The sequence below is a fragment of the Ixodes scapularis genome, unplaced genomic scaffold, assembly GCF_016920785.2.
Source record: "Ixodes scapularis isolate PalLabHiFi unplaced genomic scaffold, ASM1692078v2 PGA_scaffold3__209_contigs__length_174095766, whole genome shotgun sequence".
NCBI lineage: Eukaryota > Metazoa > Arthropoda > Arachnida > Ixodida > Ixodidae > Ixodes > Ixodes scapularis.
Genome location: NW_024609868.1, coordinates 166,243,584 through 166,269,641, shown reverse-complemented (window position 1 = coordinate 166,269,641; position 26,058 = coordinate 166,243,584). Strand labels below are relative to the sequence as shown.

At 43.7% G+C, this 26,058-nt stretch overlaps 1 protein-coding gene across 1 annotated transcript in view; it reads right to left on the bottom strand.

The window, feature by feature from the left end:
* Positions 1-2,324: 2,324 nt before the first annotated feature.
* The window catches only part of LOC8024736 (cytochrome P450 3A5-like), a 57,063-nt gene continuing 33,329 nt past the window's right edge, over positions 2,325-26,058 (bottom strand). Inside the window, exons 3-5 of the mRNA XM_040214836.3 lie at positions 19,093-19,282; positions 17,646-17,854; positions 2,325-4,317 (exon numbers count right to left, since the gene is read on the bottom strand). Of these exons, the coding sequence (XP_040070770.2) occupies positions 3,379-4,317; positions 17,646-17,854; positions 19,093-19,282 (1,338 nt within the window). The 3' untranslated portion in view covers positions 2,325-3,378. The remainder of the gene's footprint in view (positions 4,318-17,645; positions 17,855-19,092; positions 19,283-26,058) is intronic.

Below are 26,058 nucleotides of genomic sequence, written 5' to 3'. Positions count from 1 at the left end.
GAATTATTTATATAGTTTATACACGTAGGCAGGCATATTTCTTAGAAGATGCACAATTACTGGAAATTAGTTTGTATGGTAGCAGCAAAAACGGCCAAATTGCCCCCAGTTGCCTGTATGATATGTATTGAACTGCCCAAATATACACAGCAATAGTGCCGTAATTTGGAATGTTTATAATTTTTTCTAACATTCTTTATTCCAGCCTTGGGTATTCGGAAAATACACCGCTTAGTCTGAATTCTCATTTCCAGTTAAAAGAGACACTGCTGCAGGTCCCTAAAAGCTTCCTTAGCCTTCAAACTCCCTGCAGCTGGACTCTCTGACAACAGAGGAAAACAGGAGGAAGAGCAAACATTCGAACGACTGTCCAGTGGTAGATGCAGCACTAGAAGCAGAAAATGTGGAACCTGTGAAGGGCGACAGTCTGCGTGAGAAACGCTTCCGGTATTTTAGCTTCAGGACAATTTGATTTAAGTAAAATCTCAATTTTAGGGCTTAAGGGACTAATAACAAGCTAGACACTTTCGCTTACGTTTGTTATACTTGAGGGTTGATATAAACAAGTCCACAGATACCACCCGTGTAGTCCATGGAAATACTATCCGAATCCAGCAAAGGTCAAATGCGAGCAATGTATATAGTCAATGCTTCTTTTTTTTTTTTTTTTACAATGCCCCTGCACTTGGGCTGTCTTACTTGTGATTCTCTCCCCATGGCCCAGACTATTTAACATGTTGCTCGAGCAGCATGCAGCTTTTATGCTTCGACTGTCTTGTTTAAAAACAGAGATACAAAAGAAATAGTATACATAACCTGCCAATTCATTCAGACCATCAGCAGCCTTTATTGTGTGAGATGTAAATCTATAGTGATGCTCCTGCAATTGGGGCCATATTTCTTTATTTCCATATACCAGCTGTGATTCATGCGTTGCCTGCCCCGTCAACCATGCTCAAAATGTTGGTTGAAGTTTCGCCTGTAGCTTCAGGCCATACCTCAATATAAAAACACATATAAAAATTTACACTTCCTACAAAAAACACGCACGAAAAAGTTAAATAGAAACGAGCGCGCCGACAGATAGCGTCGTCACAGCCTCCACAGGGCGAGCGAGGCGAGTCGGGGAAAAATTCTCTCCTCGCCGTGACGTCACCCCGGTTCGCCGTAAGGGGGCGCCACGCGAATTTCTCGGGGCTAATAGCAACCCTCCCACTCTGTTGGACCCAATGCAAGTGTGTGAATCGCCCCTAAAAGGGCAGTGAGAGGTCAAAATTATATTTTCTTTTTATTATTCGAAACGATTTAAAACGATGAATGACATTACCCTCAAAATTTGAAACTTGGAAACTCAATATGTCTGTAATAAAAAAAAAAATTTTAAAAGCCGAATTTAAAGTTCCTGCACGATCCCCGCCAGTGCAGTCACGTCAACGATTTAGTTCGTCCTGTAACTCGACTTTCTCTCGCGCCTCCCTGTCGTGTTCTCCCGCGTCCCGCGATCAACCGCTTCGTGCGGGCCGCCTATCGCTGTGAGCAGACGACACTGCACTTTCCAGTTTGAAGTTTTTTCAGGGCTCTTTCAGCTATCTCGAATTCTTTGGGACGGTGTGAGGCAGAAGAGAATGCGCAGTGGACTTTTGTGAGCGACGTTAGGGGCTACGTCACGCCGCTTCTGCGTGAAGGACTGCCCCGGCCACAACCGAAACTACAGTACACAGACACCAAAACCCAGTTGACGATTTCTTTTTCGAAGTCTGAGAAGGGATCGGGCACCAGAAAAAAAGAACTCTGTCCGATTCCCCAACTTCCCGATCATCCTCAGTGTTACATGCGTCGAGCGCTGCCACGTTATCCCAGGGAGGATAAGAAGCAAGGGGCGACATCACTCCGGACTCCGATTATCGATATTTCAAAAAGAAGGGCCGTAGTACGTTCCCAATTGCGTTAATAAACATGTTTTACGAATGCCGTCATCAAACATGATTGAAATGTCCCTCACAAAGCTTCTGAATGTCATATTCGATTACGTCACAAATAAAAAAAAAAAAGTGAGGAGGTGAGGAGCGGGAGAGAAAAAAACACAAAAATAAAAAGTCGCGCGCGCGCTTGGTAATTTTCATTTCCCGCGTTCTGGTATTTTTTTGCGTGTCTATGACTACAACTTGAATCGTTTTTAACATAACAAATACGATTTTTGGGGTGCCCCTTTAAGGCACGCAAGAGGAGAACCTTCAGGCAAGGTTTTTATTAGGTTAACGGAAATTCGTTTATGGATAGAATTCTTTCCATAAAGAAAGTTACTATGAAAGTAATTAAACGCATTTTCACAGCAGTTATTAATTCATTTAATCATTTTGGGATTGAGTACTTTCTACTCTATTCAAGTTCCTTTGACGCTGATTCTCATTAAACCTAAATATTTCTCTTGATTACCTTTTACAGGCCTCACGCAGCACTTTGTTATGGGCGCCCCCCCCCCCTCTCCTCTCCTCTCCCCCCCCCCCCCCCCCCCCCCCCGACACAAAATCCTGGCTACGTGCCTGCCTACAGCGCTACGATTTTGTGCAGCACTGCCCACAGATGGTGCATTTTTTTTCGTGTAAAATTCGCAAAGAGCGAACTTACCTGAGGAAAAATTAAAGAAAGAGAAAGGCTTAGCTCATATGGAAACGCAGCGAAGCCACCAGTTTTCAAACAATAGGGCCCTCTATTGTTTGAATACCGGTGGCTCCGCTGCATTTCCATAGAAGTTAAGCCTTTTTCTTTCTTTTTTTAACTTTTTTCTAAGATAATTTCACTCTTCGCAAATTAAAAAAAAAAGCACCATCTGTGTACAACGCTGCACAAAGTCGTAGCGCGATAGGTTAAGAAACCGAATTTTGCGGTCGATTTAAAGAGCCTGGCGTCTCCTTGAGACACCCGGTAGAGAGCGACCTGCAGCAGAACAGGCGTCGGCCACATTCACTTCTGCTGCTGGGACACCGCCGCCAGGATAGCGACCGGTGACAGCATGACACTTCAATGTCGTCATCTGGCGGAAATTGAGGGACCAGTTTTTTGGACGCGCTAAACACACCAGTCGGAGACGCGTTCCAGGCCCCATGCTAAAACGCTTTGATACCTTGTTTCACCATAAGTCGGAGCACAGCTGGCGGCACAAGCTCATAAAACCAGCCAAGCAGCTCCAAAAGTCAATCGTAAAATCGTTTGTCTTCTTTCTGGGCATGCATTATTCTTGGTTAAAACAATACAGATTAGTAAATAAACCGTATCCTTGCGCTTTTAGTCTGTGCGTCTCCGTTGGTCTGTCTTCTTGTCTTTGGCTGCGGCTGCGCTTTGAATTATGGCGAAACGGAGTGCAAACTTACTACTTTTTTATCTGTACTTAAACCTGAGTTTGATACCCTGAGCGGGATTCAGTACAACAGATGGCACAACAAGCTTCACAGGATCTTCCGTCTCGATGCATGGGACGATCCGGTACTTTGCAAGAATCTTGCAGACGGCAATCTTGAGCTCCAGCAGCGCAAATCTTCTTCCGATGCATTCCCTGGGTCCCATCCCGAAGGGTAAGTACGCCGCCGGGTGATGAAGGTGCTTGGCTTCGCCCTCACCGAACCTCTCCGGGTTGAACTGGGAAGGTTCGGGCCACAGTTCTGGGTCATGATGAATGTTCCAGGTGGGAACAAGCACGTTAACTCCAGCAGGAAAGAACTCTCCCATTAATGTTATGTCCTGGGTGCAAACCCTCGTGGTGAAAAGAACGAGCGGGGGGTACATGCGTAGGCACTCGCTGATGACCATATCCAGGCGCTTCAGCTCCTGAATGTCCTCGTAGGCGAGCTCCTCTTTTAACCGCTGAATGCGTTTAAGCTCCTTGTAGACCTTTTCTTGCTCTTCTTGGTTCTTGGCGAGTTCGTACAGGAGAAAAGCTAAGGAAGTGGCTGTGGTCTCGAAACCGCCTGCTAGAAAGACGAAGCTGTTGGCCAGGAGATGCTTTTCTGTGATGAGTGGTCTGAAAGTGCCCTTTGCAGACTCTGGAGATTGGTTCCCTTGTTGCGCATCCAGAAGCAGCTGCAGCATGTCCTGCCCCTTGGGACTCTTCCCTGTCCTTCGGAGGTAGATAATTTGTCTGACGTTGTCTGTGAGCTTTTTAATTGTTTTCGAGTATTGCGATAACGAGAAAAGCCACTCTAACATTGGTCGAAGCAGAGGAAAACGCAGAGCATTCTTGATTACGTTGTCCTCGACATCTTCAAATATGTTTTGTATTAATCGAAGGAGGGGGTCGTTTGGATTTTTCTGGCAGTCCACCTGTTCATGAAATAATGCGATGCATATCGTTAATACACATTGATGAAACCAAAAACTGATTAAAAAATATGCCGTTTTTTCAGTAGAGCTTCGTTTGTAAACAAAAGCCATTCTTTGGTAAAGACTAGCTTTTCCACTTTACGTTTTTCTTTTTTAAATTGCCAGGCTTTTTCCATACTTCTTATATTTTCATAGGTTCGGTCAGATAATCTCTTCCTCCAGAAAAACAACAGCCACGGTTAATGATACCTATGGGTGGCCCAGTGTATGTCACAGTTTCTTTAATGCACAGGTCTGCTTGTATCTTAAGCAAAAATGCTTCTGAATAAGATATTTTTTTTTAATTGTCTGATGTCTGAAATCGCCTGGTGCGATCGTTGCATCTCAAAGTTTAGGTTGTCTTATTTCATTTTTAAAGTTCAAAGTGTCTTTTGCTGTTAGTTTCTTTTGACATTTCCTGTGTAACGCATCTTAATCCAGAGATGTAGTTACTGGGTAGCGTTAGAGCGAACCGGTTGGCGTTGGCGTTTTGAACAAACCAAGACTCTTCAACAAGCGTTTTTGCCAACGAAACCTCAGGAATTGAAATCATGGAGGTGGGGGGGGGGGGGCGGGGGGGCGTCTAGATTTTTAGGGAGGGGGAGGGGGGGAGGCATTGAGAATAGAAGAGTCGTTGCGAATCAGAAAAACAAGGGGGGGGGGTAGGGAAATCACTGTTTGCCAATTTCTTGCTTAGTCGAGGATGATGCTGTTTTTGAACGAAAGGGTGTGGTTCTTCTGCTCATCTTGCTCGGCTAGTGCGCTGTCCTGTATGTCCTCCTTTTTAACATCATAGTGATGCCTGCGTAGTAGTTCTGGGAAGTTAATGGTTTCCCCAGCGTACGAGGTGCGGCAGTCACCTCAAAGAATCCTGTAGATAAGTTAAGTCCTTATCGGCGCCCGTTTCCACGTTTAGAGGTGTCGGCGTCGCCGTAACCACCCTGTTAAATTTAGCGGGAAATTGAATTGGCGTTGAGGTCACGTGACGTCAATTTTCCCGCTAAATCTAGCGGAGAAACTAAATTTGTTTATGTGTTTCGTAACGCGCATTCATGTGATGTCGATTTCTCCGCCAAATTTAGCGGGGAAACGGAAATGGTGTTGAGGCCACGTGGCGTCAGTTTTCCAGCTAAATTTAGCGGGGAACTGTGGGACGAGGAGGGGAGGAGAAGGTGGAAATTGAATTGGTGTTGAGGTCACATGACGTCGATTTTCCCGCTAAATACAGAAGAGAAACTGAATTTGTTCATGGGTGACGTGACACGAAGTCATGTGACGTCATTTTCCCCGCTAAATTTAGCGGGGAAACTGAATTGGTGTTGAGGTCACGTGGCTTCAATTTTCCAGCTAACTTTAGCGGGGAAACCGTGAGACGAGTGGATGGTATGGAGGAGGAGGAGGAGGATGGTGGTACGTAGGAGGAGGAGGGTAGGGTACGGAGCAGGAGAAAGGGAAGGCACGGAGGAGGAGAAGGAGGGGAGGAGGGGAAAGAAGGGGAGGGGTAGGGGCAGAGAAGGAGAAGGAGGAGAGGAGGAAGGGGGCGGAGGAAAAGAGGAGGGGAGGGTACGGAGGAGGAGGGGTATACCCTACCCTCCGCACCCTCCCTCCTTCTCCTCAAGAGCTGTGCTCAAATATATATATATATATATATATATATATATATAATCTTTTTACTTTATTTGTTGGACAAGATTGTTGTGTTTTGTTGTCTTGTATATTCTGGTATTTTCTATTTACAAGCCTTTTTATGTGTTCATATTTTGCTCCTCCTGCCTGGGCCAGAGGCTTGCAGTAGTGTAAAATGAAAATAAATAAAGTGTGATGGCCCACCTGAAGAGTGCAGAGGCCACGAAAGACGTGTGTCAGAGGATGGTTTGATGCAAAGTTCAGGTATTGGCCGGCGTATGTCAGTTTTCTGTACATATCCCAAGTCCATCACTTGGACCTTCTCACAGTGTAAACGTCCAGGAATGGTACGCAGCGGTCTGACTCGAGCTCCGTTGTAAATGGAAGCGCCGGTTCAATGGAGTTCAAGTGTTTATGAAGACGATAACTTTCTCTAGTCTTTACCACGCAGTAGCATTTGTTTACATACCGCACGAGCAAAGCAGGTCTATCCCTCACAAAAACGGGTCTCAAAATTCTTTTTAATTTTTTTAGACTTCTTATTGACTTTCCGCGATCCTGCTGAATTCCTTTATAAACGCACTTTGTTTTGACTATTGTCAAAGAACTTTCAAAAGAAAAATATTGAATTTTTTTGTAGATTTATTTATAAAAAAATTAAAAAAGAACTTGTAAAGACGTTTTTCTGTAGGTTATTTTCTAAAAAAATTCAAAAGGAAAAACAATAGATTTTGTTTTTTAGACTTATTTATAAAAAAAATAAAAAGAACTTGTAACGACGTTTTTCGTAGGTTATTTTCTAAAAAATGAGAAGAAAACTTATTCACATTATTTCTTTATACTTATTTATAAAAAGAGACATCTTTTTATTATTTTATTTGGTGTGCGGTCGTGTGCGGGGTCCGATATGACGGATGTTTTTTTTTTTTTACTTTTTATTGAAATGTGTTGACTTCTTGTTCACTCTGATTACTTTATTTTGACTGACTTCCTGTTGACATGGTCAACATAATGTTTGCTGATTTTGTGTTGAAACTTTTTTAATGATTTTCTTCTGCCTGAGTCAAAAGAAAAGCTATTGACTTTCTATTAACTCTACGTTGGATCTTTTTCTGTTGACTTCCTGTTGAAAGTGTTATCAGAAATACTGCAGACGTTCTATTTACTTCGTGTTTAAATTATTCAGTTGACTTTCTGTAGCCAGTGTCAAAAGGAAAGCTACAGGCTTTCTGCTGACTTTTTATTTAACATTATACATCTTGACTAAATGTCAAAAGTCACTAAGTTTCTCAATAGTCTCTGACAAGTTGAGAACCGTAGGGAGGAGCTTCCGTTCTCCCGACTCCAGCGCGAGCCTTCTATCCTTGACAACTATTCGACGTCTTGCGCCCCTCGAGCTCGACTGCGCAGTCAAAGAACGACGGAAGGCATAGGGCGCGTGCAGGAGGCCAGGCGTTCGAAAAACACGCCCTGCCGTTTTCACTTTGTAAATGACTATCGTGGCATTATTGACCCTATTCAACTAGTAAAGAGGAGCAAAATAACTATTTTAAAGTGGAGCAACCGCCTTGACTGGCTTCGTCCCGAGTGGTGCTATGCAGAGAAGCGATAACATTTGTTCTATGAGCCGTTTTTGTGGATGTTGTTTTAGCGACTACACGAAATTATTATTAGTTGTACCAATGCTTTTTAGTAAGAGATAGAGTCCACGAACTTCGAAACACTGTCTTCCCTTTGACAGACTTTCGAGAAGGAGACCGGAGACTTGGAAACTTAGTAAGTGCTGAGGTGGTCACCGGCCAAATGATTACCTTCAATATGTAGGCTATATGAGGCTCTGGTGCTGTCCACAGGGCTGTGTTTCTGGTGTTGAGTGCTTGATGGTGTTTGTGTTTGTTTACATTACTTATTTGTGGGATGTGTATGTATCAAAAAGATACTATTTCTTAACGAAATTCAAAAAATATATTAATACAATTTAGTTATTTAAAAATATCTTAAAACAATTTAGAAGCTTGCCTTGTTGGTGTTAGACTGGTGGCAGCTGATAAACCCTTGACGAAAGTAAACCCTGGAGAAGGGGAACAAGAGGGACAAAGGACAAACATAAATCTCCAAACAGAGCTAAGTGACTTTGTTTGTCCTTTGTCCCTCTTGTTCCCCTTCTCCAGGGTTTACTTTCGTCATTCTTGTCCAGCTCGCTTGCACCTTTGCATTTAATTGCATTATAGATAAACCCTTGTTGGTGTTAGACTGGTGGCAGCTGATAAAACCCGTTTGCTCTACTGACGTCTAACCCCTGGTTAGCTCAGTTGGTAGAGCGCTCCACTTGTAATGGAGAGGTCCCGGGTTCGATACCCGAACCAGGCGGATTTTTTCGGTCGCTCACCAGTCACCTAGCTGTGTTTGGAGATTTATGTTTGTCCCTTGTCCCTCTTGTTCCCCTTCTCCAGGGATTATGTTCATGATTACTGTCCAGCTCGCTTGCCCCTTTGCATTTAATTGCATTATAATTATAACATTAAATTGCAAGCTTCACCCTTGTTGGTGTTAGACTGGTGGCAGCTGATAAAACCCGTTTGCTCTACTGACGTCTAACCCCTGGTTAGCTCAGTTGGTAGAGCGCTCCACTTGTAATCGAGAGGTCCCGGGTTGGATACCCGGACCAGGCGGATTTTTTCGGTCGCTTACCAGTCGCCTAGCTGTGTTTGGAGATTTATGTTTGTCCCTCGTCCCTCTTGTTCCCCTTCTCCAGGGATTATTTTCAACAATTTAGTGTTTTCTTAAACGTTAATCTGCGGTTCCGTCAAAAGGAATTCAACAAAATTTATGTAAGAAGGAATTCTAAAAAATTTAAGTGGCCAATTTTAACTAGGAGTTAAATAAGTTGTCAAAACAAAGTCTAAAAACATCAAAAAAGTTTAAAAAGAAATTCAATACGACTCCAGAAAATTTTCAACAAAAATTAAAAAAAATTTAACTACAGATTTTTGTAAGGGATGGCAGACCAGCGAGATGCCTTATGCCCAGAGCTAAGCGCTGCCGTTTTTGTTTTAGGCGACTCGGTAGAAGATTTCAAGGATGATTCCCCACGACCGCAGCCCTTCGGCTTGCGCAGCGGCGCCCAGCGCAGAAGGGACAGGCAACACAAGATCGGCCGCTGCCCAGTCATCGGCAGCTTTCGACACGTGGAAGTTCAGTGAGCCGCAGCAGGCCATTACGCAAGCGCCACTGCTATCTGCTGTGACACCGAAAGCCTGGTTTCGTCGCTTACAAAAGCGTCAAACGCAGAACAGTACGTCGCAGACAAGCGAGATGCCTTATGCCCGGAGTTTAGCGCTGCCTTTCTTGTTTTAGGTAAGCTTGATTTTGACTCACTACGTTATGCGTGAGCCTGCGGATTTGCATTTCGCTGGTCTGCCTATTAGCCTATTGCCTATTAGCCTATTAGTGTTTGTAGCGTTAAGAACTGTGTTATGGCGGCAGAAAACGACTGTATTGCATGTTTGAATTCTTTTCCTGCAGGGGGTCTCAGTCTAAAGTGCTCAGAATGCGAAAACGAGTACCATACTGGGAAGTGCTCTGGCATTACGAAAACGTCCCTTCAGGCAATGACGGCAGAGAGCGTTAATGCATGGAAATGTAACACGTGGAAACATCTTGTTTTCCGTCAGTATGAAATGTCCGATGAGCGCGGCCCCACAGAAGGGGAGAGGGCAACTTCGAGTGGCTCGCGCGAGTTGAATAGAGATAAGTTACTCTCTACAAACGAAGATATCTATAGGAAACTAACTGACATCCTGAACAGGATGGAAGGTGTTGAAAAATCTCTTGAAAAACAAATCAGTAAAGATGATGAAATCATGACGAAGCTAGACGCGCATGAAAAAAAAACTGTCGAAACAAGTTATGCATCGATGAGCAACCTGTCAGGGAAGTACAATGAACTTCTTAAACGACTGGATAACCAGAGCGCTACTATCAAGGAGCTTACAAAGAGGACGTGTGAACTAGAAGCCAAAATAGCCGAGCAGGACTTGCAATTCAGGGAACTAAAGATACCAGTCGACAATGCGGAGCAGTACTCCCGGCATAAAAATATCGGAATTCATGGAATCGCTTAACTACCAAACGAGAATATGTCGGAAGTTGTACAGAACTTAGCTGAAAAACTCGAGCTGCCGCAACTTGCCTCTGAGGACGTTGGGGCTGCTCACCGCCTAGGGACGAGGGAAGGAAAAACAGCGCCAATCCCGGTGAGGTTTGTGGAAAAGAGAACACGGAACCTCTGGATGACAAAGCGCGTACCTTGCTGACTGAAAAAAATTACATTAACGAAAACCTAACAAAAACACTGAAAAATCTCTATGGCCTACTAAGGAATGCGCAAAAGCAAAGTCATACAAGTTTGTGTGGGTGCGAAATGGTAAAATTTTTGTGAAACAAAAAGAACGCGCGGGTGCTCTTCGCATCGAATGCGCAAGAGACGTAGCTAAGATACCGTAGAAATGAAGAGCACATTCGTAACCATTCAAGAATGGGAGAGTCTTATCCCGCAGTTACTATCAGAAAACGATAGTAGCGGTCGAAAACTGATGTCTGATGCACGCGTGAATGTGCTTACGCGAACACTGAGACAAATTATTGGTTCTGTTGTCTGGAAAGCTGTCGTCCCTGGACGTACTGATATTAAGTGAAATGAACATCGAAGAGGAAGCATGTGTGGAATATAGTTTGGTTGGTTTTCATTTGTACTGTCTTTGTCGGGAAGCAACAAAAGGAGGAGCCTTGCTGTTGCATATAAATGATAGCTCTTTGTCGGAAAGAATTAACATTTCCCTTGACCATGCAGAACTATGCCCAATTTCCGTTCACTAGGCATCTATTTCTTACATTGTATGCGCCGTTTATCGACCACCTAATTCTAATATGAAAGTGTTCTGTGAGGAACTCTCACCATTATTACGCCAGTTTGATAACAACCCACATATCATACTGGCTGGTGACTTTAACACAGATGTCTTAAACGAGAATAAGTATGGAGTTTCTAACTACCTAGACACGGTTTCCTCCTTCGGGCTCGAGAACATGATACGCGATTACACCAGAGAAAATATTCTGGCAGTACAATCACTAAGTCATGCATTGACCACATAGTAATAAGAATTAGTAATGCAACATTAGTGCCGGTGGTAATTAAACGCAAGGTAGCAGATCCTTATTTAGTAGCACTAACAATATTGAGTGAAAGCTCAAAAAATGAAATGTCAAACCAGAGTGTATTTAGAACCGTTTTAGATTAAAAAAAAGATAGACCATCTTATGTATGACTAGAATCCATTATTAGTACATGACAATGTTACCGCTTACGACTTACTCGTTGATAAATTTAAAGAGATATCTTAAATATCTCTCAAAAATCTAAAATTGAAGCAAGAGAAACAAGAAAATGTCTGGATTAATGAAGAGATTTTAGAGCTATCCTACTTGAAAGACAGGTTATGGCATAGATGTAAACAAAATCCGGGTAATACCACTTTAAAAAAAAACGAATTTCGCGTGTTAAGAAATAAGTTAACAGCTAAAATTAGATTAGCAAAAAAAATAATTCTACTAGCAAATTTAGTTTTGAAAAATCCCAAAGAAAAACATGGGACCTCGTGAATGAGTTGATGGGCTGGAAAAGGAAAAGTAACACTGACGATACAATTGGGAAGAATTTTCCAGCATCAGATAACTGCACGGAACTAGCCGAATCTTTCAACAACGGTTTCATTAGTACCGTACAAGCCCTAAGGCAAAAGATAGCGGTGCATGTAAATGATGAACCGGCTGACCAAATTGACTGTGTAAATTCAACTCATCTACCAGAAATAAGTGAGTACGACCTCATGAACCTTATTAATTCAATGTCAATAACGAAAGTGCCTGGAATAGACCAAATTCGTATTAGGAATTTTTGCTACAATTTTTCAAGTCTAAAACTGGTCCTCCTCGCTATAGACCCTTCCAGGCAACATTTTATGGACGCCGCCATCTTGACGTCACGTGACCCTGCCGCCATAGCCGCCCTTCAGTTTCTCGCCGTTCCTCCGCGTCGTGTGCTGCACCGGCCACTACCGGAGCTTTGTTTTCGCGTTCTCTTACGTTCCGTGTTGAAATCGTGTTTTTTCTTTAGGTCTTTTCGATATTTCGGGCTTTCATTTAATCATTTGACATCTATGTTTCAACATAGCCTCTTGTATTTTTTTATTTATGAAATGGAATCGGACAGCGAATGGATCGACGATACAAGATTATGACTTCAGAGACCATGTAAGTTCATCCCATTCTAACGTTTTTCTCGCTAATAAACGGCAGTCGACACCATTGCGACATATGCAAATTTCTACTGACGCAGTAAGGCTATCCAGTCTTGCTTCTCGCTGCATGTGCGCGCTTGTTTCCGTAAAGCCGACCCGCATGTAAGCGATTTAGCGTGCGACGAGACGAGCGACGGCTACAACGACGAGAGTCAGCGACGAAGATCTCTCACTGTCGCCTGTTTCATCGCTCGGTTTTTTGAGTTTCTAGAAAACGTCGCTCACCGTCTTGGTCGCTTGTTCCCGTCGCTTTCGTGCGGTTTGCCTCATCGCCCGACTGCCCGAGTGACAGCGAAGCGGGTCACCGTCGCTTGTCCCGTTGCTCGCCGAATCGCTTGCATGCGGTTTATACTTAATATCGAGGCGCCAATGGTTCAATGGTGTGTGCATGGAAATTAATTGAGTATAAACTGCGTGTAAGCTATTTGGCGAGCGACCAGATAAGCGACGGTGACCCGCTTCGCTTTCGCTCAGTCAGTTGCGCGACGAGGCAAACCGCATGGAAGCGACGGAGCAAGCGACCAAGACGGTGAGCGACGTTTTCTAGAAATCACAAAACCGAGCGATGCGACGGGTGACAGTGAGAAATCTCCGTCGCTCGTCTGCCGCACGCTAAATCGCTTACATGGCGGGTCGGCTTTACGGAAACGAGCGCGCTCATGCAGCGAGAAGCACGACTGTGATAGCCTTACAGCGTCAGTTGCAATTTGCATATGTCGCAATAGTGTTGACTGCCCTTTATTAGCGACAAAAACGTAAGAATGGGATGAACTTACATGGTCATTGAAGCCTCATAATCTTGTATCGTCGATCCATTCACTGCCCGATTCCATTCCATAAGTAAGAAAAGGCAGCAGCTTTGTCGAAATATAAATATCAAATGAGTAAATGAAAGTCCTAAATATCGAAAAGAACTGGTTCTCAAGTAATCTCATTTCTTTGAACGTTAATGAAACTAAAATAGTCTGTTTTCGTAATCCGCATAAACAAATTACTCTAGTACCAAACATATATCTTCACCTCCATGATCATGCTCAACAAATTTGCACGTGTAGACCATTACCTTATGACTCCTCGATTAAATATTTAAGGTAATTATTTGACCAACATTTCCTTTGAAACCAACAAACAGAATATATTATTAAGAGAATGCGGGTGGTATCGGCTTTACAAGCTAAAAAGTGCATGTTCCTTAAATTTGCGGAGAGCTATTTTCAGATCTCTAGGATAATCAGTTATACGGTATAGAATTACGACACATGGGAATTGTTCTCAGTAAAAAAACAGGGAATTAATAGAATCATAAGATATAGTGTAAACAATATTTCTCACAGGTCAGTGTACGAAAAACTAAACCTTGAAGAAAAAATGCACGCGTTAGAAGTCTTGTCATTTAATCAGTTCCATAAATATGTGATAATAACAAATAATTATTGCAGTATAAGTTTTAAACGAGAGCTAAAAAAAAAAGAAACTTGCGGCGTACAGACAGGTTCAAGGTCCCTAAGATACAAACAAATTATGGGAAAAAGTTAAGACGTCACTATGTCCCTTCAATGTTCAACAGCTTGCCAGAGTCTTTGCTGAACTTATCATCCTTTCGTGCGGTAAAACAAAATGCAAGAAAATGGTGCCTCACGCGCGCGCAATAATAATTATATCATTACTTAGTGCGTATCCGTTGCCCACATTTCTACATTATTGTTGTTTGTTTGTTTTGATTCTCCAGAGTTCAATATGTCACGGTATTTTGTTGGCTGCCTGGTCCCACATACAAGCATCTTTTCTTTTATGTGCCAGCACGCTTACACATGTATTTTTTCAAAGATAATAAAAAATTGCCATAATAATAATTATTATTATTAGGGGAAAATGTGTTTATCGATTTATTATTAGGGGAAAATGTGTTTATCGATTTCTGCTCAACTTATTCCATAGTGAGGTTTGCTACAGTGACCAAGACTGCTGCCCCCTTAGCCGCCGCACACTTCTGTTTTTAATGCAGACCAGAGAGAGAAAAAAAGGTACTGGTTAAACAAAAGTAAAGAAGGCAGCAAATCTCGTCCACTGTAACGCAGGTCCTTTCGGAGAGTTTTTTGTCGGACGACAATGCCATCCTTGATACAGACACAGCCAGACGAATAGGCACGCTGGTACCTGAACAAGACCTACAAAAACTTCGCAATCCAAGAACAGAAGACGCCGTTCCTTCTTCCAACCGTGTGTGCGTTTTTTACACCGAGGACACAAGCGAGATTCGACGCAAGCGAGATTTTGACAGAAGCGAGATTTTGACATTAGCGAGATACTTGCTCGCGTCCTTGGGAAGCACGGCCCCACTCTGACATACAGAGCGGAGTCGACCATCAGCCACCTTTTATGTCTTTCAAAAATGGTCACCTACAAGAAAAAAAAAAAAAAAAAAACACCGCAGGAACTTAATTACAGGATTTCTTGTGGTGACTGCTCCGCCTCGTATATTGTGCAAACCAAAAACTTCCCGGAACGACTACGCAGGCATCGGTGTGATGTTGAAAAGACACACAGAGCAACGGATTAGCCGAGCACGCTGAGCAGAAGAACCACACCATCCCGTCCAAAAACAGCATCATCATTGACAAAGAAAAAAATTGGCAAAAACGCAAGTTGTTAGAGTCCTGGCATATTCAAAACACCCAGGACAATATCAATCGACCCGCTGGAATGCTTCCAACCAGCTACATCTCTGGAGAAATATGCGCCACGCGGTAAACGTCGAGAAAAACCAAAGCCAAAATACACCCTACACTTTATCATGAAACAAAATACACCCTAAACTTTGAGATGCAACAATCGCACCGGGTAACTTCAGACACCAGGCACTTCCAAAACGGGCACGTTGGAAGACGACGACAATGACAAAAAGAGACACCCGGCCTTGATCAAGGTTAAAGTGAACTAGAGAGGGGTTAGTGAGCTCAGCTAGTGCTCGCGGCTGCCGCACATGATGTAGACGGCACGAAAAGCGCCACTAAAGCATCTGCTGTAGTAGCGCATGCATCGCATAGCATTTGTTGCGTTACTGGCGTTTTCGTCGTCATCGCCATAGTCGTATTCTATTCGGCATTGCATTTCAATCGACATAAGCGACAGAAAATGCGGGGGAAATATATGAACGCGAGCCAGTTTGGGCTGCCAAACCGCCAAGCCAAACCCACTCGCCGAAGGCCCGCGGAACGCTCGGATCCTCCAGCCCATGCTACCGCAGCGCATCTGCGTACATCCAGAACCTTTCCTCGCTCGCCGCTTCAAAGCAATGCAATCTCCTCTAGTTCGCTGTATCAAGGGGCCGAGTTGGCCTTGAAACGTTGGGTTTTCAAAGTTCAGATGGTTAGAGTTTTTTTGTTTTCTGTTATAATTTATAACCAAGTAGGTGTCTACCGAAAAGTTCACTTTTAATAAGATTTACACAATAAAAGCATAAATGATTTAAAAGGTGCTCAACCGCCGTTGTATTCGCGTGAAAAAGTTTCCTCACGGACTCGACAAATACGGATATTTTCACACCGGAACCGGAACACCGGAACCACCATATATATATTTTCATATTAGTTAGCTCAGTCTAGTTGTTCAGCCGTTACTTTAATCTAAGAACATATATAGATCCTTTTAAGATAAAAATATTGTTTGAAATGCCATTTCGAGGCAAGAGTAACATATATTATGTCGAAGTGAGTTCACGTGAAGGATTCCAAACTTTCTTGGACGTGCATTAAGGCACATTTTTCGCAATGACTCTAAGAAGTTAAAAGGATCGTACAACGACATTAGGTTGGAACGATTCACACTATGTAAGATTACTTGCAGCACTAAACCCAAGTATAGACGTTTGCGAGCAGCCGCGCTTCGAGAGCTTGTCCGGCCTCCGTGCGTGAAAAACACTTTGTTTGGGCACCAGTCTGGAAACCGTGGGTACGTGTCAGCAATGCTTGACTATCGGTAAATCTACCCTCACCATCAGCAAGATGGCGGCGCCCAGAGGCACGCAACACCGCTGACCAAGAAGTTTCTTTATCGCGAAGCAATTACAAGGATAAAATGACTTCTTTTCAATCTCTCATTCGAGCAACGTAATGAAGTAGTCATGGGGATCGTAGTGTTGATATAGCCACGCACCTCATAGTTACGATAATGAAATGCGGCTCATAGCTGGCCAGGAAAGCTGCGTGAGCGCTCGATTTAAGATCGTAATATTCAATGCCTCGACGAGCATTGGGTGGCTCGTGTCTAAACGCTGCTATGACGGGAAGAGCCGAACCCTAACATATCCTGGAACTCGGCTCGTGCCTTCTGCTTTGCCAACCTCAGTGCGTGGATGTTTGAAAAACGGGTGGCAAATAATCGGTACGAGATCACGTGGCCGCTTGTTCCGACGGCAAGTTGACGGCTCTTTCTTTTTTTCCCCCGGGACTGGCATTACACGAAGTTAAAAACTAACCATTGTTTCCCAGGTTATGAAGGACAACGGTTAATTCTGAGCGGTACTTACAAAGATTGCCAATGCGTTGCCACCAGAAAAGCCTAATCTAAATAAGGAGAAAAACCTAATCTAAATAAACCTTCGCGCTATTCGTCAAATAAATATTGTCTGATACCTTTATATTTGGAGTCCTATATTGCATGAAATGTAGTAATCAAGGAGAATTCGTTCACATATGTTTAGAAGACATTTAATTAGTCGTTTCTTAGAGTAGAGAACTCGTTTAAATCACCTCGCTTAGGCAATCCGTCAAATGCTACGAAAGGGCAACAGGAGTTAATGGGCTTGATGGGATGGGGCTTTCTCATGTTGGTAACATTGTAAGGCGCCGTAAGGGATATAAAGGGAAGGACGAGCGAGTGAGAAGGAGGCAGCTGGGAACGAGAGAGAAGGGAAGGGAGGAGGGAAAGATAGCAGACGCGTAAGCGCTGTCGAGTGACATAGGTCACTTGACTTGAAGTTACCCGCAAAATTTAGCGGGGGAAAGTGAATTGGTGTGTGTCACGTAACATCTATTTCCTCGCTAAATTTAGTCGCTACTGAATATGTGCATAAGTCACGTCACGTCAATCACTCCGCTAGGCTTAGGGGAGAAACGTAACGGATGTATAGGTCGGGTGGGTTCAATTCGCCCGCTACATTTAGCGGAAAAGGCACGAACAGACGGACGGTATGGACGGACACAATTTTTCGATTTGTGTGTGTGTGTGTGGGGGGGGGGGGGGGGGAGGTCCGTTACAAACCATTTCAGGCTTCGATCTACTCGCTTTGTTTCGGCGCACCTGCCAAGCCAGCGCACACTTGGTGATGACGTCCATGGAGAGGCCCTTAGAGAGCTTCGTCACGTCCACCGCTTCCCCGGTCTGGGCCGAGGCGTCGATGACTTGCACAGTGACATCGGCACACGCGCTCATGATGGGCATCAGGAGCTTCATCTTGGAGGCGCTGAAACTCGGGTTCAGGACGCTTCTTACCCGTTTCCAGTCGTCCCCTGCGTGGAGCGCTGCATTCTAGGAAATATCTAAAACTCAATTTCGACTTTACATTTTTTTTTTATCTGAAAGCGCTTCTGAGCGTGGGGAGCTTGGGATATAGTACACATACTTTTATGCGTATGATTTTATTTAGTTATTTACCTATTTCTTTATAATACGGCGCACACCAGCTCGGAGCACGTGGAGCGAAAGCTCGCGCTGCAAAACCCAGGGATCCTGGGTTCAATCCCCACCCCTGTCCCTTCCAATCTGGATGAGCATCGTACCGGCGTGCGGTCGTGTATCACTACTGCGTGGTGCACGTTAAAGACCCCAGGCTAGTGGTTGTACTACACTGGCTAAATTGCTTATCTACAGCTGGGAGACTCGTCGCAACGTTGAAATGGTAGACTAAACTACACGCTGTATAAATATCCACACAACCCCAATTATTATGAAAACGATTGCTTTAAGGAGCTCGTGTCGCTGAAAAGCCGGCGTCGGTGTCGATGTCGGTAGGACGGGAGAATTTCGATTGGTCGATTTAATATTAAATTTGCGCTAAAGAAAAAAATTCAAAGAATTTTGGGCGGAGCGAGATCAAAGCCCCGATCTTTCGGTTGCGAGCCAGACACGTGACCGACTCGGCTACGCAGATACTTTTTGATTTCCTTACTACGTGGAAGTTATACAACGAAAGATCGGATAAAACTAGTTATTGTCGGGACCAACTCGGTCCCCGACGTTTCGGGACCAGGCTGGTCCTAAACATCGGGGAATTTTGTTTTTATTGGACTTTGGTTAGAGTTACGAATTTCAGTCAACCCAAAAATGCGCTACGAAATTTAAAAAAAACGAAAAACAACAACAAAAAAAAAACATACAAAAAACAGCGGGAGAATAATTTTTACGAGGCGTAAGTACAGACGCATAAAGTACAGATGGAGTTTATATGGAGTTTATACGAATAAAGTTCTCATGAAGTTCTCATCAAGTCCCTATAGGATTTGGTTTATGCTTTTTACGCATCCACAAGTTTTTCGATAATTACATGTTTATTTCTAACAAACAGGCTTCGTGGCAGAAAATGGGTAGATGCTGGTCTTGAAAAGCACGTCTTTGGAAATCAGCTAGTTCAGCCGTGTCGGGCATGTGGGCGCCACACGTCTGATGCCCCGCCTATAACATAGGTCCATGGCGCCATTAAGTGCTTCTTTTTACTGCAAACTGACTACTCTACGTTTTGTCTCCCCACCTGTAAGGCAGAGCAGGCTGCTGGAGAAGGGCTCTACGTTCAGGACAAGGCGGGACCTGTCCCGAAAGAACCGGGACTCTTTGACCAGGCACTGCTTGATGAGATCCACGTCGCTTATCACCAGGTACGGGATCTCGGCCATGTACAGACCAAACACTTTGCCGTACTCCTGGATCCAGCGCTCCATCACCTGGGTATGCAACATTGAGGGAAAACATTAGACAGTTCGAACACGGAATACGACATGGCACTTGCTCGTGAATGAAGCACAAAACAGTAAGCCACCTTTTTAATGAGACAGGCTGTTAGACGCCGTGTTATGAATAGAGTTTCGCGTGTTCATCGGTCGACTGACCTGCGAGCCTTCTCGAATCACAAATTACCTGAGGCGTGGCGAGGGGGCCGCGGTGCTTTGAAACCCAACCCGGGGTCACGGAGCTTTCCGGAATATTAGTTTTGGCCACGTGATCGGCGTTGTACTGTTTATGACCAAGAGAAAGAGAGAAACGGGAAATCTCTGGGTGGCTGGGATGTGGCTGCTTCTTGTGTTTGGTCCCACTAAAGAAAAGGCGCATGGCTATAACGTCTTCTGCTCGAAAGTGTCTTTGTCGCAATTTAACTTTCCCTTTGTACTTCAAACATCCAGTTGTTATTTTAAGATAATGCAATCTGGTTGCGCCACATGCCCCATAACCACAGCGTAAACATATGGCAATTGAGAAACGTCCATAGACTGGGAGAGCACCGTTAAGACAGATTAGAAAAAGCGGGGAGCTGTCTCCGGAGAGAGGAACCCTCTCCAACTTTTGATGGTCCTTCTTTACGAAGCTTAAAGGGCAACTCCGCTTAATTTAAAAAATTTTGAGATAGTGGCCGATTTTGCTTTTTGAAGCACTCAAAAACAATCCCCAATCTTTTGTTTCGCGAAAAATAAAATATTTTTCGTGTAATTTTACTCTAGCCATGATTACAAACCGAAACCGAAACGGTGGCAAAGCCGGACAACATTGTATATTCGGCATCACTAAGCATGTACACCCACGTGATATACAAGGGAAGAAGGAGCTCCCTTCTTATCAGGATCCTCCTTTGTGCCTCCTGGATTTCCACAGGCGTCGCTATTCTCCTCCCAGAAGATTATAGAAGATTAAGCTGTCACTCAAAATTCTTACAAAAGCAGCTTCCCTCTCCTCCTTTTACTTGGTGTTCAAAAGTATGGGATGTAACACAAGCCGGTGCTCAACGAGGCGATCGGCTTATCAGTAGTATCAATAGTCGAGCGCCGGGCCGGCCGAGCGCGTCACTCACGTCTTTCACGGCGCTGGCGCCACCCGTGCTCTCCCCGGGAAAGAAAACAAAATTGAAAGAAAAAGAAAAAAAAGAAGCTCTACATGCTTGATGACGTCGCGGACGTGCCGGGAGAAGTAATTTGGAGGAAGCGGAAATGCAGCCGGGCAGTGTTGTCTGGCCCGCACGTCTCATCCAAAACCAGCGGATTCGTGCTTGTCAAACTTTGACAGCGATTTTAATGAACTTCTAGGCGGAATTCCGTCGTAATATTCGCCATGGGGGTTTTGTAGATGATAACAAAGAGAACTGTATAGTTTTGCACTACTGGAAAAGACGCGGAGTTGCCCTTTAAAGCGTATAGATATCAGTTCGGCAGTTGTTTCTAGAGCCCAGTTCTTAGGCTGCCGTTTACGGCTTGAGCGGCGTCGCCGTCGGCGTAACCGCGCGGTGCATTATGGGTAAAATTCCCCGCTAAATTTAGTGGAAAAATTTGCCCGCTAGATCTAGTGGAAAAATTTCCCCACTAAATCTAGCGGAAAAATTTCCCTGGGGGTCACGTGACCCTTCTTCCCCGAGAACACGTGACCCTCAGTACCCTTCCCTCTTTCTCCTCAAGAGCTGCGCTCTAATTCGGCATTACAGGGTGTTGTAAACGGCTTCCATCTTTTTATGTGAAAAGTTCCTGTATCTCGCTACTCCCGTGATGCTTGCTTGGCTCGCTCGGCACTCTCTGTCTTGGCTGATGGGCCCGGGTTTTCACTGTCGTGCGTGTCTAATTCGATGTTGCTGCTTGCGGTCGCGCCTTCGGTCGTTGGTTCTTGGTTGTGATCGTTTAGCAGCACGCCTGGCCCGTTGAGCTAGACGCCCTCGTTCAGCCCTATTCTTCTAGGACGGGCGCCTAAACAGTCGGCGCTCTTCATCGGTTTGTTTAGCTGTTCTCTTAACCCGTGGCACTTGATAGCAGTTCCTGGAATAAAAAATACCCACAATAATCTTGCTTAAAATGAAAACAAACCAGTCAGCGTCGAGCTTGGGTGTGACGTCATACGTGGCGCCATATCTGGTTTAGCCAATCAGCATCGAGATAATCGGCGGCTTTATGAAGTAATTTTGTGATTCACGTTAAAATGCCACGGAAGCGATATGCACGCTAGACCAATATTAGCTACCTTGAGGCAAGCACGAATGGTATGCATGTCCTATGCACTAGCAAAGGCTTGGAGAATACAGTCGCGTGGTCATAAGTCGGAGCACGGCTGGTTCAAAAGATACATAGCGTCGAGAGTGCTGTCAAATGGACAGCACTCTCGAAGTGCGTGCATAAAAATGTATTCACTTCGAAACGAGTACTTGGAAGTTGGAAGATCCACAAGTCCTCATTTTCTTAACGGTCATACATTTTTGTATTCTCGTGGAATTTTGAATCGGCGTGGTTAATTAATTGCCGGAGTTCTTAATTAATTATTTTAGGTACACATTTTCTGTCAGTGGTGGTATGCGCCGAGCACTCAGAAATAACAGTTTGTTCAAAGCATCGCATTATATTAATATTAATTATTAAAAACTTCTGTGGCACAAATTACTGACGTAATTGGATTTTAAATTTTACTTTACTGTTACTAACAAATAGATGGGATTAGTAAATATAGAGCGATTATATTTTATTTGCGCAAGTAATGCGTAGCCAAATTTAACTAAACATGCAAGAACAGTTAAAGTTTGTGACTGGCTTAATGTTGTCTTGAATATCGTGCATCATATAACTTTCTGTAATGAAGGAGCGCTTTTTACGATTGTGCTCAAGAGAATTGGCGAGAAATTTGAATCAATTATTCACACAGAGCCGCGAATGTGTGACATTACATGTCACACATTCGCGGGACTCGTAAGGTGAAAAGATTCAAGTTGCGGGAGTTTTAAGATAAGCTACACTCGTGATTCAAATTAAGTTATCAATGTCTTGAGTGAAATACTACAGGAGGTGCAGATGAATTGAATCAAGCTATTTTAAGGCAGTTTTGTACAGGTCGGTTTATTTATACATATTTTGTTTTTCCTTTTTGCATGAAGAAAGTTCTCATCTTCGCCCGATGCGCAGTCTAGTGAATCCCAAATGCATTGGCGCGTGATATAAACCCTGAACAAAAATGGCCTTGGTCACAACAAAAATATCACAAAGACGAAAAAGAAAAGAACAGAAACATGATATTTAATGACTCATATTTTAAGATCGAATTTTTCTCAAGCCGAGTGAACTTTACCCGATCGCGGCTGCACCGAACCGCACAGTCGAAACTCATTCGGCTGACCCGACTGAGTGTGCTCTCCTCGCGTTCACAAAACTAAAAAGCGCTCCTGTTGCAAACCGGTGCTCGGGTACACGAAACGATGGATGTATTTTCGGCAGTAGGCTATGAGCTGAGGCATAGGTGTAGTAGATGCACAGATCGCGCTCAGTCGGATATACTTCTCTTCAAAGTTTGATAGTACGGTAATATTCGCTACGAACGGTGACATCAGTAAACGCAGTCGTCAACGCTCAATACCAATACTAATACCAGGAACGTGCTCAAGGCGCCAACAAATGAAGAAAAAGAAATACAGTACATCCCGTACCACACAGAAAGTGACCGGCCGCCATCTTCGAAGGTACTCCGCCGGATGTATTTTCTGCAGACTTTTGTCTATCTTAAATAATCTACTCAAGGTGCTGTATTTCAATTCATTTTTGGTGGTAATTTGGTATCTTTCAAATACATTTGGTTCAAGGTATTTGGCACTCTGTCTTAAAAATATTTCTTAGTATCTTCTACTCATTATGCCAATTAGATCTTTTAATCTTGAAAAAAAAAAAAAAAAAAAAAACTTGTCGCAGGAATATTTTACCAGAATAGGAACCGGCACACCCCCAGCTCAAAGTTTAACAGATTTGAAACTTCAAGTGAAAACGGATCAGCACACGACAGTAAATAAGCCAGAGCCGAAATTGCAGACTGAAAGTGTCAACAGCGAAACGAACGGAAGGAAACAGGGAGTGGAATCTGGAAGATGGAAGCAAGATAGTTTTTCCTTTTTTTATGTTTTACTCCGTTACGGCAAAAATGCCTCCTTTTTCGCCGGTCGGGGACTCTCGGGAACACTGTCTGTAAGGAACGGGGATAATCCGACCCTGAGTGAAGGTGAAGGAGATTACAAGGCAGAAAACATGCTACGAGCAGGATGGGCTCTCAAAATGCAAATAGGAAGTTCTTTCAAAGTTATGTGCCCTTACGAACGTGCCTCAATATAAGGGGGAAAAAAAAAAAAAAGAGGACAACCCTAATAAAGACAGCAGTGCTTCTCCGTATACGACTGTGTTTTTCTTTTTGTTTATTCATCTTTCGTGCAGGGTTTGGGTAACCTGCTCGAGGAAGGCGTTTCAAGTGCCGAGGTACTAACTTTCTATTTTGCTTTGTGTTCAAAATTTGTTTAACTTAAACTCCGTATTCGCGACTGCAGCAAAACGGACGCCACAAAGCGGGAAAACCGGGAATCAGCCGGAACAGGTCGCTTTGCGCCTCTCCGCGTCTCTGGCGGCTTTCGCGTACACGTGTCGTCGGCGCGGTGGCGAGCAATGTAATTTGACGAAGGTCCGAAAATTTCTTAAGTTTGCCTGAGTGTTCATTAGTGTGGTGAAACCTTAATGGATTATTTCCTTCCCATCACGTGCTTGAAAGCCCGTTTACTCCACAACACACGGGCGCGTGCTTCCGATTTCTTGGATGAGAGGAATCACGAAAAAATTTTTCGGTTTCTTGTCTCTCTCAAATCACATTCAAAGTAGCGACTACTTTGTAACTGAAAAGTTTTTTTTTTTATAAGGATGTAGAACAGAGGACTGAGGTCGACAGACGAGGTGTTTCACTGGAGGAAACACCAATGTTGCAGTCAAGTGAATGGGAAGGTTCGATAGCTGTTTTTCTTGAGTTTTGTTGTATTCTTTAGCTTCAAGGTTGAGCCACCCACGCCGGTCGGTGCGTTGGCTATTCAACTTGTCTGCTTTTCGCCAAAAAGCCGCTTTAAGTCACCGAAGAAGTTGGGCTGATTTCGTAATTATTTGTTTTCGGAAAGCCGGCTCGCTGCATACGATTAATGAGGGAAATCGTCTGCTTTCAAGAAGTGGGGGACGCGTCTCGCAAAGTTAGAAGCTGTTACGACGTTATGATTCATTGAACCTCTAATATTTATCTGATACCCCCGTTGAAGCCAGCAGCATTACTCAGGTTGTCCGACCACAAAAAATACTCAATTTCTCCGTTCAGGATTCGAAGTCAAGTTCAGTGCCAGAGAGGTTCTGCATGGATCTCCGATAAAGACTCTCTTCAGTTTGTCCGTATTCGTCTCAGTGCTGCCGTTTGGCTGAGTTTAAGTAGTATCTCTCTGTCTGTCAAATATACTTTTATTCATCAGTTCATCTAATAGCTAGGCAACTAAGGTCATATTTCAACCCGAAGAATATACAATACCGCTTTAGTGGGACCATAGTACGTAATATAATACATTACCCGCATATTCGTCAAAATGACCTCGATTGCTTTTAAAACCTAAATCGATTATCAGCTGTATAGTGGGGCGCTTGTGGGTTTACATGCTCCTTGGCTCAAGAAGCGCTTGCTTAATTTTCGTAATTTCCTTGGAGCAAGTGTTGTTGACCGAGCAGACGACTGGAGCTGTTTCTTAAACGCGGATACGTACAAAAGCTCGATTTCACGGACAGATAAGTCGCATGATCGAGGCATGCGAGTTAGCTGAAAATTACTCTCAATGGAGAAATTCTGTAGTCATCGCCGCTTTCCTTAGTTGATCAAAACTGATTAGAGTCTATTACCGTCTCTCCAAAGCCCATAGTTTCAGTTTTGAACGAAATCTCCGAAGCAAAAGTTCGACATGTAAAAAACAAAAGCACCGGGAAAACAGAATCATGTTCTGCAAGTTTATATGCACGGACAACAATTAACCGTCGAAGTTCAAATACATATAAAATAGGGCATTAAACAAAAGAAAATATGTTGAATTGAATGCGCCACTCGTTCAGGCAGCCCGGCCGAGCCGACGTGACTTGTTCCCAGCCGCCATGTTTGTTTTGTGGTGGCGCCCCCTATATGTCGCTGAAGTCGCAAATATAGTGACTATATTACTAAGTAAAACGATGCGTTCAGGGTGAGCATTTGTTGCCAGCATAATATCGGATTTTCCGCGTCTTAAAAGTACTGATTGAAAATACGTTTACCATCTTGTAAGACGCACAAAAAATAATACTCGCACTGAGACTCCGTAAAATAAAATTGCGGCTAAGTTTCCTCCTGTTGATCGCAAAGAAATAATCCTGGTGACACTGAAGTCGATACAAATTGCACAGCGCGTAAACATGTTAAAAAGCAATTCAACTACTTTTCTAAGCATTTTTACTCTACTCAATCTACTCCGCATGCAGTGAAAGTAACTTGAGTAGTACTTTGAATGCTTCATAAAGCAGGTATTCAGTATCTTTTCGTAAGTGCATTTGTTGATCATTTTGTCCAACACTTTTCTTTCTGACGGGAAACTAGCTAATCTGACGTGATTGTCATTCCCTTCGAACATTTTCCTAGCGTACTTCTCAAATACGCTTTAATTGCATTGAACGAGTCTTTGGAT